This window comes from Engystomops pustulosus, chromosome 7, assembly GCF_040894005.1.
Source record: "Engystomops pustulosus chromosome 7, aEngPut4.maternal, whole genome shotgun sequence".
Taxonomy (NCBI): domain Eukaryota; kingdom Metazoa; phylum Chordata; class Amphibia; order Anura; family Leptodactylidae; genus Engystomops; species Engystomops pustulosus.
The window spans coordinates 182,557,172-182,570,562 of record NC_092417.1 but is presented as its reverse complement, the minus strand read 5'-3'; the positions used below and the strand labels follow the sequence as shown (position 1 = coordinate 182,570,562).

Here is a 13,391-nt window from a genome sequence, read left to right as displayed (position 1 = left end):
GAGGTTCCCCCATTCTTCTCTGTACATCTAGAGGCTGGAGGTTCCCCCATTCTTCTCTGTACATCTAGAGGCTGGAGGTTCCCCCATTCTTCTCTGTACATCTAGAGGCTGGAGGTTCCTCCATTCTTCTCTGTACATCTAGAGGCTGGAGGTTCCCCCATTCTTCTCTGTACATCTAGAGGCTGGAGGTTCCCCCATTCTTCTCTGTACATCTAGAGGCTGGAGGTTCCTCCATTCTTCTCTGTACATCTAGAGGCTGGAGGTTCCCCCATTCTTCCCTGTACATGTAGAGGCTGGAGGTTCCCCCATTCTTCTCTGTACATCTAGAGGCTGGAGGTTCCCCCATTCTTCTCTGTACATCTAGAGGCTGGAGGTTCCCCCATTCTTCTCTGTACATCTAGAGGCTGGAGGTTCCCCCATTCTTCTCTGTACATCTAGAGGCAGGAGGTTCCCCCATTCTTCTCTGTACATCTAGAGGCTGGAGGTTCCTCCATTCTTCTCTGTACATCTAGAGGCAGGAGGTTCCCCCATTCTTCTCTGTACATCTAGAGGCTGGAGGTTCCTCCATTCTTCTCTGTACATCTAGAGGCTGGAGGTTCCTCCATTCTTCTCTGTACATCTAGAGGCTGGAGGTTCCCCCATTCTTCTCTGTACATCTAGAGGCTGGAGGTTCCTCCCATTCTTCTCTGTACATCTAGAGGCTGGAGGTTCCCCCCATTCTTCTCTGTACATCTAGAGGCTGGAGGTTCCCCCATTCTTCTCTGTACATCTAGAGGCTGGAGGTTCCCCCCATTCTTCTCTGTACATCTAGAGGCTGGAGGTTCCCCCCATTCTTCTCTGTACATCTAGAGGCTGGAGGTTCCCCCATTCTTCTCTGTACATCTAGAGGCTGGAGGTTCCCCCATTCTTCTCTGTACATCTAGAGGCTGGAGGTTCCCCCCATTCTTCTCTGTACATCTAGAGGCTGGAGGTTCCCCCATTCTTCTCTGTACATCTAGAGGCTGGAGGTTCCCCCATTCTTCTCTGTACATCTAGAGGCTGGAGGTTCCTCCATTCTTCTCTGTACATCTAGAGGCTGGAGGTTCCCCCCATTCTTCTCTGTACATCTAGAGGCAGGAGGTTCCTCCATTCTTCTTTGTACATCTAGAGGCTGGAGGTCCCCCCATTCTTCTCTGTACATCTAGAGGCTGGAGGTTCCCCCCATTCTTCTTTGTACATCTAGAGGCTGGAGGTTCCCCCATTCTTCTTTGTACATCTAGAGGCTGGAGGTTCCTCCATTCTTCTTTGTACATCTAGAGGCTGGAGGTTCCCCCATTCTTCTCTGTACATCTAGAGGCTGGAGGTTCCCCCATTCTTCTCTGTACATCTAGAGGCTGGAGGTTCCCCCCATTCTTCTCTGTACATCTAGAGGCTGGAGGTTCCCCCATTCTTCTCTGTACATCTAGAGGCTGGAGGTCCCCCCATTCTTCTCTGTACATCTAGAGGCTGGAGGTTCCTCCATTCTTCTCTGTACATCTAGAGGCTGGAGGTTCCCCCCATTCTTCTCTGTACATCTAGAGGCAGGAGGTTCCTCCATTCTTCTTTGTACATCTAGAGGCTGGAGGTTCCCCCATTCTTCTTTGTACATCTAGAGGCTGGAGGTTCCTCCATTCTTCTTTGTACATCTAGAGGCTGGAGGTTCCCCCATTCTTCTCTGTACATCTAGAGGCTGGAGGTTCCTCCATTCTTCTCTGTACATCTAGAGGCTGGAGGTTCCCCCCATTCTTCTCTGTACATCTAGAGGCTGGAGGTTCCTCCATTCTTCTCTGTACATCTAGAGGCTGGAGGTTCCCCCATTCTTCTCTGTACATCTAGAGGCTGGAGGTTCCTCCATTCTTCTCTGTACATCTAGAGGCTGGAGGTTCCCCCATTCTTCTCTGTACATCTAGAGGCTGGAGGTTCCTCCATTCTTCTCTGTACATCTAGAGGCTGGAGGTTCCCCCGTTCTTCTCTGTACATCTAGAGGCTGGAGGTTCCCCCATTCTTCTCTGTACATCTAGAGGCTGGAGGTTCCCCCATTCTTCTCTGTACATCTAGAGGCTGGAGGTTCCCCCATTCTTCCATGTTCTTGATGTGACCATACATAGGACGCAACTTCTTCTGTTTTTTTAAGTAAAAGATCCTTTTTGCAGCTTTGTGGAGGATGCGACTAACAGACTACAGATGTTGGATTGTGCTCCAGGAGATCAGGGCTACATAACCCTGCTGTGCACTGTGCCACATCTCTATCCCTGAGCCGAGTGCTGTGCACTGTGCCACATCTCTATCCCTGAGCCGAGTGCTGTGCACTGTGCCACATCTCTATCCCTGAGCCGAGTGCTGTGCACTGTGCCACATCTCTATCCCTGAGCCGAGTGCTGTGCACTGTGCCACATCTCTATCCCTGAGCCGAGTACTGTGCACTGTGCCACATCTCTATCCCTGAGCCGAGTGCTGTGCACTGTGCCACATCTCTATCCCTGAGCCGAGTGCTGTGCACTGTGCCACATCTCTATCCCTGAGCCGAGTACTGTGCACTGTGCCACATCTCTATCCCCGAGCCGGCTGCTGTGCACTGTGCCACATCTCTATCCCCGAGCCGGCTGCTGTGCACTGTGCCACATGTCTATCCCTGAGCCGGCTGCTGTGCACTGTGCCACATGTCTATCCCTGAGCCGGCTGCTGTGCTCTTTGCCATTGCTCTATCCCTGAGCCGGCTGCTGTGCTCTTTGCCATTGCTCTATCCCTGAGCCGGCTGCTGTGCTCTTTGCCATTGCTCTATCCCTGAGCCGGCTGCTGTGCTCTTTGCCATTGCTCTATCCCTGAGCCGGCTGCTGTGCTCTGTGCCATTGCTCTATCCCTGAGCCGGCTGCTGTGCTCTGTGCCATTGCTCTATCCCTGAGCCGGCTGCTGTGCTCTGTGCCATTGCTCTATCCCTGAGCCGGCTGCTGTGCTCTGTGCCATTGCTCTATCCCTGAGCCGGCTGCTGTGCTCTGTGCCATTGCTCTATCCCTGAGCCGGCTGCTGTGCTCTGTGCCATTGCTCTATCCCTGAGCCGGCTGCTGTGCTCTGTGCCATTGCTCTATCCCTGAGCCGGCTGCTGTGCTCTGTGCCATTGCTCTATCCCTGAGCCGGCTGCTGTGCTCTGTGCCATTGCTCTATCCCTGAGCCGGCTGCTGTGCTCTGTGCCATTGCTCTATCCCTGAGCCGGCTGCTGTGCTCTGTGCCATTGCTCTATCCCTGAGCCGGCTGCTGTGCTCTTTGCCATTGCTCTATCCCTGAGCCGGCTGCTGTGCTCTGTGCCATTGCTCTATCCCTGAGCCGGCTGCTGTGCTCTGTGCCATTGCTCTATCCCTGAGCCGGCTGCTGTGCTCTTTGCCATTGCTCTATCCCTGAGCCGGCTGCTGTGCTCTGTGCCATTGCTCTATCCCTGAGCCGGCTGCTGTGCTCTGTGCCATTGCTCTATCCCTGAGCCGGCTGCTGTGCACCTTGGTTTTCATGATGCTGTTTATTCACTAATGTTCTCTAACAAAGCTCTGAGGCTTCACACAACCTCTAATTATACTGAGGCAAAATCACATCCAGATCTTCTCTATTCACTAATGACATGGGGACCCTGGACTATAGGGATCAAAGAGGGTGAACAGACATCTCAGTCTTTTAATGTGCAAAAATGTGTAAAAGTGCAAATCATTTTCTTTATTCTAAATATTTGGTACTTTGTGTTTTTTATCACTTTTGTAACCGATATAAATCCAGACCCATAGAACAAAGAACTTCACTAAAAACCATAAAGGATCCGGTTACCTGAACTGAGCGACTCATTGCCCCTGGAGATTTTTGCTTTGCCGCAGGTGACAGTGTACGAATCCTGCAAACCTAAAAAGGAAAGAGGAAAGATTGTATAATACCCACATACACACAACCGCATCATCTCCATAATCCTGTATTATACCCCAGAGCTGCACTCACTATTCTGCTGCTGGTGCAGTCACTGTGTACATACATGACATTACTTATCCTGTACTGACCCTGAGTTACATCCTGTATTATACTCCAGAGCTGCACTCACTATTCTGCTGCTGGTGCAGTCACTGTGTACATACATGACATTACTTATCCTGTACTGATCCTGAGTTACATCCTGCATTATACTCCAGAGCTGCACTCACTATTCTGCTGCTGGTGCAGTCACTGTACATACATGACATTACTTATCCTGTACTGATCCTGAGTTACATCCTGTATTATACTCCAGAGCTGCACTCACTATTCTGCTGCTGGTGCAGTCACTGTGTACATACATGCCATTACTTATCCTGTACTGATCCTGAGTTACATCCTGTATTATACCCCAGAGCTGCACTCACTATCCTGCTGCTGCTGCAGTCACTGTGTACATACATGACATTACTTATCCTGTACTGATCCTGAGTTACATCCTGTATTATACCCCAGAGCTGCACTAACTATTCTGCTGCTGGTGCAGTCACTGTGTACATACATGACATTACTTATCCTGTACTGATCCTGAGTTACATCCTGCATTATACTCCAGAGCTGCACTCACTATTCTGCTGCTGGTGCAGTCACTGTACATACATGACATTACTTATCCTGTACTGATCCTGAGTTACATCCTGTATTATACTCCAGAGCTACACTCACTATTCTGCTGCTGGTGCAGTCACTGTGTACATACATGACATTACTTATCCTGTACTGATCCTGAGTTACATCCTGTATTATACCCCAGAGCTGCACTCACTATTCTGCTGCTGGTGCAGTCACTGTACATACATGACATTACTTATCCTGCACTGATCCTGAGTTACATCCTGTATTATACCCCAGAGCTGCACTCACTATTCTGCTGCTGGTGCAGTCACTGTGTACATACATGACATTACTTATCCTGTACTGATCCTGAGTTACATCCTGTATTATACCCCAGAGCTGCACTCACTATTCTGCTGCTGGTGCAGTCACTGTGTACATACATGACATTACTTATCCTGTACTGATCCTGAGTTACATCCTGTATTATACTCCAGAGCTGCACTCACTATTCTGCTGCTGGTGCAGTCACTGTGTACATACATGACATTACTTATCCTGTACTGATCCTGAGTTACATCCTGTATTATACTCCAGAGCTGCTCTCATTATTCTGCTGCTGGTGCAGTCACTGTGTACATACATGACATTACTTATCCTGTACTGATCCTGAGTTACATCCTGTATTATACCCCAGAGCTGCACTCACTATTCTGCTGCTGGTGCAGTCACTGTGTACATACATGACATTACTTATCCTGTACTGATCCTGAGTTACATCCTGTATTATACCCCAGAGCCGCACTCACTATTCTGCTGCTGGTGCAGTCGCTGTGTACATACATGACATTACTTATCCTGTACTGATCCTGAGTTACATCCTGTATTATACTCCAGAGCTGCACTCACTATCTGCTGCTGGTGCAGTCACTGTGTACATACATGACATTACTTATCTGGTACTGATCCTGAGCTACATCCTGTATTATACCCCAGAGCTGCACTCACTATCCTGCTGCTGGTGCAGTCACTGTGTACATACATGACATTACTTATCCTGTACTGATCCTGAGTTACATCCTGTATTATACCCCAGAGCTGCACTCACTATTCTGCTGCTGGTGCAGTCACTGTGTACATACATGACATTACTTATCCTGTACTGATCCTGAGTTACATCCTGTATTATACCTCAGAGCTGCACTCACTATTCTGCTGCTGGTGCAGTCACTGTGTACATACATGACATTACTTATCCTATACTGATCCTGAGTTACATCCTGTATTATACCCCAGAGCTGCACTCACTATTCTGCTGCTGGTGCAGTCACTGTGTACATACATGACATTACTTATCCTGTACTGATCCTGAGTTACATCCTGTATTATACTCCAGAGCTGCACTCACTATTCTGCTGCCGGTGCAGTCACTGTGTACATACATGACATTACTTATCCTGTACTGATCCTGAGTTACATCCTGTATTATACCCCAGAGCTGCACTCACTATTCTGCTGCTGGTGCAGTCACCAGAGCACATTTACTTACCCGGTCTGGAGGATTTCCCGAAAATGCATTGTCCGTGTATAATGCGCTGTCCCACGATTCACTAAGATCCTGCGCCCGATATCCTGCATGTGTCGCTTCCCCGCTCAGGTCCACCTTCTTCCTCCCGATGTATGTAAGTGCATTGTATGCGACACAATTTTAAAGTCAAATCCCTCGGTTTGTCCGAATAAGTCGGATCGTCCGACAGCCCGTCCCCCGATTTCGCATGAAAGCCGGCGCTGTTGCACCGAAAATCCGATCGCATGCTCCAAAATCCGCTAGTAAATGCCTGATCCAGCAGCGCAAATCCAAAAACGTCAGAATATCTGACTAAAGTGCGGTCTGCGGGACCCGTAGTAAATAAGTCCCACTGTGTACATACATGACATTACTTATCCTGTATTATGCTCCAGAGCTCCGGGGATAGGACGCACCCACTTAACATACTACAGACTGGCCCAGGTTCTGTTCTAGTTGCTCATGACAACTAATCACAGCTCAGCTTTCATTTTCCTACAGCAGTTTATAAAAGTAAGCTGAGCTCTGATTGGTTGCAGATACTTCCTTATCAATGTGACCACAAGGGGATAGGTCACTTACCTGGTGCGTTGTACACGTGGGAGCGGCAGTGTATGAGGCAGCGCTCGCTTCCCCCATTCTTTACACATTGCAGGACGGCTTTTTGTGATGCAAAGTCCGACACAAGGTTCTCCACCTCTGAGCGAGATAAAAGCACAAATCCAAATACAGAAGACAGAACATCCCGACACTCAATGTATACAATGTATCTGCCTGTGACATCACTGGGGACACAATACAGAACATCCCGACACTCAATGTATACAATGTATCTGCCTGTGACATCACTGGGGACACAATACAGAACATCCCGACACTCAATGTATACAATGTATCTGCCTGTGACATCACTGAGGACACAATACAGAACATCCCGACACTCAATGTATACAATGTATCTGCCTGTGACATCACAGGGGGACACAATACAGAACATCGCGACACTCAATGTATACAATGTATCTGCCTGTGACATCACAGGGGACACAATACAGAACATCCCGACACTCAATGTATACAATGTATCTGCCTGTGACATCACAGGGGACACAATACAGAACATCCCGACACTCAATGTATACAATGTATCTGCCTGTGACATCACAGGGGACACAATACAGAACATCCCGACACTCAATGTATACAATGTATCTGCCTGTGACATCACTGAGGACACAATACAGAAGACAGAACATCCCGACACTCAATGTATACAATGTATCTGCCTGTGACATCACTGGGGACACAATACAGAAGATCCCGACACTCAATGTATACAATGTATCTGCCTGTGACATCACAGGGGGACACAATACAGAACATCCCGACACTCAATGTATACAATGTATCTGCCTGTGACATCACAGGGGACACAATACAGAACATCCCGACACTCAATGTATACAATGTATCTGCCTGTGACATCACAGGGGGACACAATACAGAACATCACGACACTCAATGTATACAATGTATCTGCCTGTGACATCACAGGGGACACAATACAGAACATCCCGACACTCAATGTATACAATGTATCTGCCTGTGACATCACAGGGGACACAATACAGAACATCCCGACACTCAATGTATACAATGTATCTGCCTGTGACATCACAGGGGGACACAATACAGAACATCGCGACACTCAATGTATACAATGTATCTGCCTGTGACATCACAGGGGGACACAATACAGAACATCGCGACACTCAATGTATACAATGTATCTGCCTGTGACATCACAGGGGACACAATACAGAACATCGCGACACTCAATGTATACAATGTATCTGCCTGTGACATCACAGGGGGACACAATACAGAACATCGCGACACTCAATGTATACAATGTATCTGCCTGTGACATCACAGGGGACACAATACAGAACATCCCGACACTCAATGTATACAATGTATCTGCCTGTGACATCACTGGGGAGACAATACAGAAATACAATATTTATATACAAATATCATAAATCCAAAGACAGAGGATACAAATATGAAAACCTTAAACACTAATAAATGATGCGGGTGATGCCCCAGGTCCGCGGTCACTTACCTCCCGGGATTAGCTGTAACAGAAATGTTATAGCACAATCAATGTGTCAGTAAGATAAGGCGGCGGTGGGTTATGCGGGGTTAATGTCGCCTGCAGAGGCCGGGGGTCACACGCTCCGGTTCTGGATGTGTGGAGTCTTTGTTGGTATCTGGAGGCGGTAGCACAAGGCGGTGACACAGAGGTTACGGGGATCCCGGAAGCCGATGTAACCCCGACCTTGTGTCCTCAGCTGACCCCACAGATTGGCGGATGTGACTCCCAGCATGCACTGCAGGCGGAGCACAGGACATACATGAAACACGGAAGACGCGGTCACACATCAAGTATCTCCTGTTTTGTCCCATTCAAGAAGAAGCCCCAAACTAAGACAGAGACAGGACCACAGGATGGACGGGATGGAGGGTCCCCCCGGGGTCAGGGGTCTTACCCACACAGTCCTTGCGGTTCCAGTGGAGCTTGAAGCGTGGGGGGCACTGGCAGTAATAATCCCCCGCAGTATTCACACACCCGTGCTCACAGCCGCCATTGTTCATGCTGCATTCATTCACGTCTGCAAGAGAGAAAGTAACCAGTCAGGATACACCTCTCCTGAAACACTCTGTGCTGCTGGTGAGAATACACCTCTCCTGAAACACTCTGTGCTGCTGGTGAGAATACACCTCTCCTGAAACACTCTGTGCTGCTGGTCAGGATACACCTCTCCTGAAACACTCTGTGCTGCTGGTCAGGATACACCTCTCCTGAAACACTCTGTGCTGCTGGTCAGGATACACCTCTCCTGAAACACTCTGTGCTGCTGGTCAGGATACACCTCTCCTGAAACACTCTGTGCTGCTGGTCAGGATACACCTCTCCTGAAACACTCTGTGCTGCTGGTCAGGATACACCTCTCCTGAAACACTCTGTGCTGCCGGTCAGGATACACCTCTCCTGAAACACTCTGTGCTGCCGGTCAGGATACACCTCTCCTGAAACACTCTGTGCTGCCGGTCAGGATACACCTCTCCTGAAACACTCTGTGCTGCCGGTCAGGATACACCTCTCCTGAAACACTCTGTGCTGCCGGTCAGGATACACCTCTCCTGAAACACTCTGTGCTGCCGGTCAGGATACACCTCTCCTGAAACACTCTGTGCTGCCGGTCAGGATACACCTCTCCTGAAACACTCTGTGCTGCCGGTCAGGATACACCTCTCCTGAAACACTCTGTGCTGCCGGTCAGGATACACCTCTCCTGAAACACTCTGTGCTGCCGGTCAGGATACACCTCTCCTGAAACACTCTGTGCTGCCGGTCAGGATACACCTCTCCTGAAACACTCTGTGCTGCCGGTCAGGATACACCTCTCCTGAAACACTCTGTGCTGCCGGTCAGGATACACCTCTCCTGAAACACTCTGTGCTGCCGGTCAGGATACACCTCTCCTGAAACACTCTGTGCTGCCGGTCAGGATACACCTCTCCTGAAACACTCTGTGCTGCCGGTCAGGATACACCTCTCCTGAAACACTCTGTGCTGCTGGTGAGAATACACCTCTGTGCTGCAGGGGGACCCCGATGGCTTTCCCCAGGACCAGCACCCTCTCCTGACATCCTCTGTGCTGCTCAGTGTCTGGATGCAGGTTAATAAGTGCTTGGCTCTGGCGCCAGGTTTCCACAGGTTTTGGAGAAGCTTTTCTGAATATTTTGGGCTCGGACACATCCCTCCTCGCCGCTCCGTCAACAAGGAATATTTTCATATCGCAGAAGGTTGCGGCTGCCAGGAGACGCTGAATCCACCGCTGTGAGGTTCTCGCACCGCAGGGAAGCACTTGGCCGTACGGAGACAGAGTTTTGGCGTTTTATGATTTCACAGCGGTCAGACGCCGCGCCACAAAGGTCTACAGTGCGGTCACAGCGAAGAGGGTGAGATAGCCGCAAGCTATTACCCCGTCATGTACACTAACCTGCAGAGCATTGCTCCTCTGACTTCTGACAGATACATAGTGGCGTGTCCTGCAGGCTATGACTCCACAGACCTCTCCAAAGACCTGCAGAGCATTGCTCCTCTACCTTCTGACAGATACATAGTGGCGTGTCCTGCAGGCTATGACTCCACAGACCTCTCCAAAGACCTGCAGAGCATTGCTCCTCTACCTTCTGACATATATGCAGGCTATTACTCCCCTGACCTCTCTAGATATCTGCCTCCTGACCGTTCCATTGTGATATTTCCTGCAGATTACCATGGCACTGACCCCTATAGACCTGCAGAGCATTGCTCTTCCACCTCATCTCCATTATATTATATAGCCCCGTTATATCCTGCAAATTATCACACCACTGACCTCCCTAGAGATCTGCAGAACATTGCTCCCTTACCTCCTGACAATCACAGAGTGATATATCCTTCAGATGATTACATCACTGACCTTTCTAGTGATCCGCAGAACATTGCTCCCTCTATCTCCTGACCGGTCTATTGTGATATATCCTGCGGAATATCACAGCCCCAATCACTATAGATCTGCAGAGCATTGCTTCCGATAACTTCTGACAAATGGTGCACCCCAGTGACCTTTCTGTAGCTGTGGAGTACATGTATACTGCCCCCCGTCTGCAGACAGTGACATTGCGCTGTGGTTTGTGTACGCGGGAGCATGGAGGGGAGATAATGTGTCTCGCGTCCGTGAGTCTGCAGCGCGCTCCAGTATAATGCGCTCAGTGTAGCCTCTGCTGCACAAACACACGCCCCGGAGCCAGGTATAAATAGCAGACGTTTACCCAGAGACGTCGTGCCCATCGCCCGCTCCCTCTATCCGGGCGACATCACCCGAGCGGGTATTTTCCATTAGGATCATCTGTAACTGGTGGGATACGGAGGAGCGCGGGGGCCACGTCAGGTCTCTGCAACCTCTGAGAACTACAACTCCCAGGCATCCCCAGTATACACTACATACACAGACCCCGCAGGACTAAGATCTATTGTTCTCTGTGATCAGTCACTTCTATGATGGAAATCTACTGACAGTAGAGGGACCTACCTCCGCAGTGCGTCAGGCCGTACAGGGTGTAGCCCCTGTCACACGAGCAGGTGAAGGACCCCGGGTGGTTGATGCAGGTGTGATCACACGTCCGCTCAAAGGAGCATTCATCGATATCTGCAAGAGGACAGCCATGAGATCCACACTGACCAGTCACATGACACAATGAACCCCCAGTAAAAGGGTCACCTCGCTAAATGACCTATGTGTCCTGGTACCAGCATGCACTGGGGCAGGGACCCCCTGTGCAGCTCATATGCATGTATCCCCCCCATACACCAGTGACTGGCGGTACCTACCTTGGCAGGACTTCTCGTCTGTCAGAAGTTTATACCCGGCTTTGCAGCTGCAGTCAAAACTGCCAATGGTGTTCCTGCAGAAGTGATCGCAGCCGCCATTGTTACTCTGACATTCATCAATATCTGGAAGGAGGACAAGTCCAGGAATTACGGAATAGAATGAGGCGCAATACGAAATTATTCATGTAAAACCGGGGATCACAGCTGATGTGTACGATGGGTCAGGAAGATCAACTTATTAGAAATACAAGCTCACAATTACCTGATAATGTGACCACCAGGTGGCGCTGTAATGTCTCCACTGACCCCTGAGCACATGGAGCGGAGTATTTGTGACCTCATAGGTAACTCCTCTCCTATCTGGCACCGCTGTACCTTGGCTCAGAGACCGGAGAACCCAGAATGTGAGGACGGGCCTCGCTCTGCCTGCGGCGGTTCCCAGTCTTAATCAGCGCTGCGCTCACCTTTACACGTCTTGCCATCAAACTGCAATGTAAATCCAACAGGGCAGCTGCAGCGTACACCCGTCGATGTGTCCCGGCACGTACGGTCACACCCGCCGTTATTAACAGCGCACGTTTCTGAGGAGACAGAGGAGTCATTACCAGGACGGAGCCAGCACCAGGTTATCTGCACTTACAGGGAAGGTGACACCAGTATCAGAACATCACATAGGACATTCATTATCAGGAAAAAACTAGCAAAAGGTTCATCAAGTTTATTTTTACTGAATTTGAAGTTGTTCACTCATAAGGATCTTACCCATCACCAGCCGCCGCTTCACCCGCTTATCCATCTCAGCCACCGATGTAGAATTAGCGTCAGATTCCTCTTTCTCTGGTGAATAAACAAGATCAATGTTTAAATCTTGAAACAACTGCAGAATAGTGAGTGCAGCTCTGGGGTATAATACAGGATGTAACTCAGGATCAGTACAGGATAAGTAATGTCATGTATGTACACAGTGACTGCACCAGCAGCAGAATAGTGAGTGCAGCTCTGGAGTATAATACAGGATGTAACTCAGGATCAGTACAGGATAAGTAATGTCATGTATGTACACAGTGACTGCACCAGCAGCAGAATAGTGAGTGCAGCTCTGGGGTATAATACAGGATGTAACTCCGGAATCGTACAGGATAAGTAATGTCATGTATGTACAGTGACTGCCCCAGCAGCAGAATAGTGAGTGCAGCTCTGGGGTATAATACAGGATGTAACTCAGGATCAGTACAGGATAAGTAATGTCATGTATGTACAGAGTGACTGCACCAGCAGCAGAATAGTGAGTGCAGCTCTGGAGTATAATACAGGATGTAACTCAGGATCAGTACAGGATAAGTAATGTCATGTATGTACACAGTGACTGCACCAGCAGCAGAATAGTGAGTGCAGCTCTGGGGTATAATACAGGATGTAACTCAGGATCAGTACAGGATAAGTAATGTCATGTATGTACACAGTGACTGCACCAGCAGCAGAATAGTGAGTGCAGCTCTGGAGTATAATACAGGATGTAACTCAGGATCAGTACAGGATAAGTAATGTCATGTATGTACACAGTGACTGCACCAGCAGCAGAATAGTGAGTGCAGCTCTGGGGTATAATACAGGATGTAACTCAGGATCAGTACAGGATAAGTAATGTCATGTATGTACACAGTGACTGCACCAGCAGCAGAATAGTGAGTGCAGCTCTGGGGTATAATACAGGATGTAACTCAGGATCAGTACAGGATAAGGAATGTCATGTATGTACACAGTGACTGCACCAGCAGCAGAATAGTGAGTGCAGCTCTGGGG

At 49.2% G+C, this 13,391-nt stretch overlaps 1 protein-coding gene across 3 annotated transcripts in view; it reads right to left on the bottom strand.

Annotated features, from left to right (window-relative positions):
- SCUBE2 (signal peptide, CUB domain and EGF like domain containing 2) overlaps nucleotides 1-13,391 on the bottom strand; it is a 95,936-nt gene that overhangs the window by 41,335 nt on the left and 41,210 nt on the right. For 2 of the 3 annotated variants that reach the window (XM_072119140.1, XM_072119139.1), the window contains exons 8-14: nucleotides 12,351-12,425; nucleotides 12,053-12,169; nucleotides 11,589-11,711; nucleotides 11,290-11,406; nucleotides 8,695-8,817; nucleotides 6,725-6,841; nucleotides 3,826-3,897 (exon numbers count right to left, since the gene is read on the bottom strand). In XM_072119140.1, coding sequence (XP_071975241.1) covers nucleotides 3,826-3,897; nucleotides 6,725-6,841; nucleotides 8,695-8,817; nucleotides 11,290-11,406; nucleotides 11,589-11,711; nucleotides 12,053-12,169; nucleotides 12,351-12,425 — 744 coding nt within the window. The remainder of the gene's footprint in view (nucleotides 1-3,825; nucleotides 3,898-6,724; nucleotides 6,842-8,694; nucleotides 8,818-11,289; nucleotides 11,407-11,588; nucleotides 11,712-12,052; nucleotides 12,170-12,350; nucleotides 12,426-13,391) is intronic. The other variant, XM_072119141.1, reaches the window with a different exon arrangement.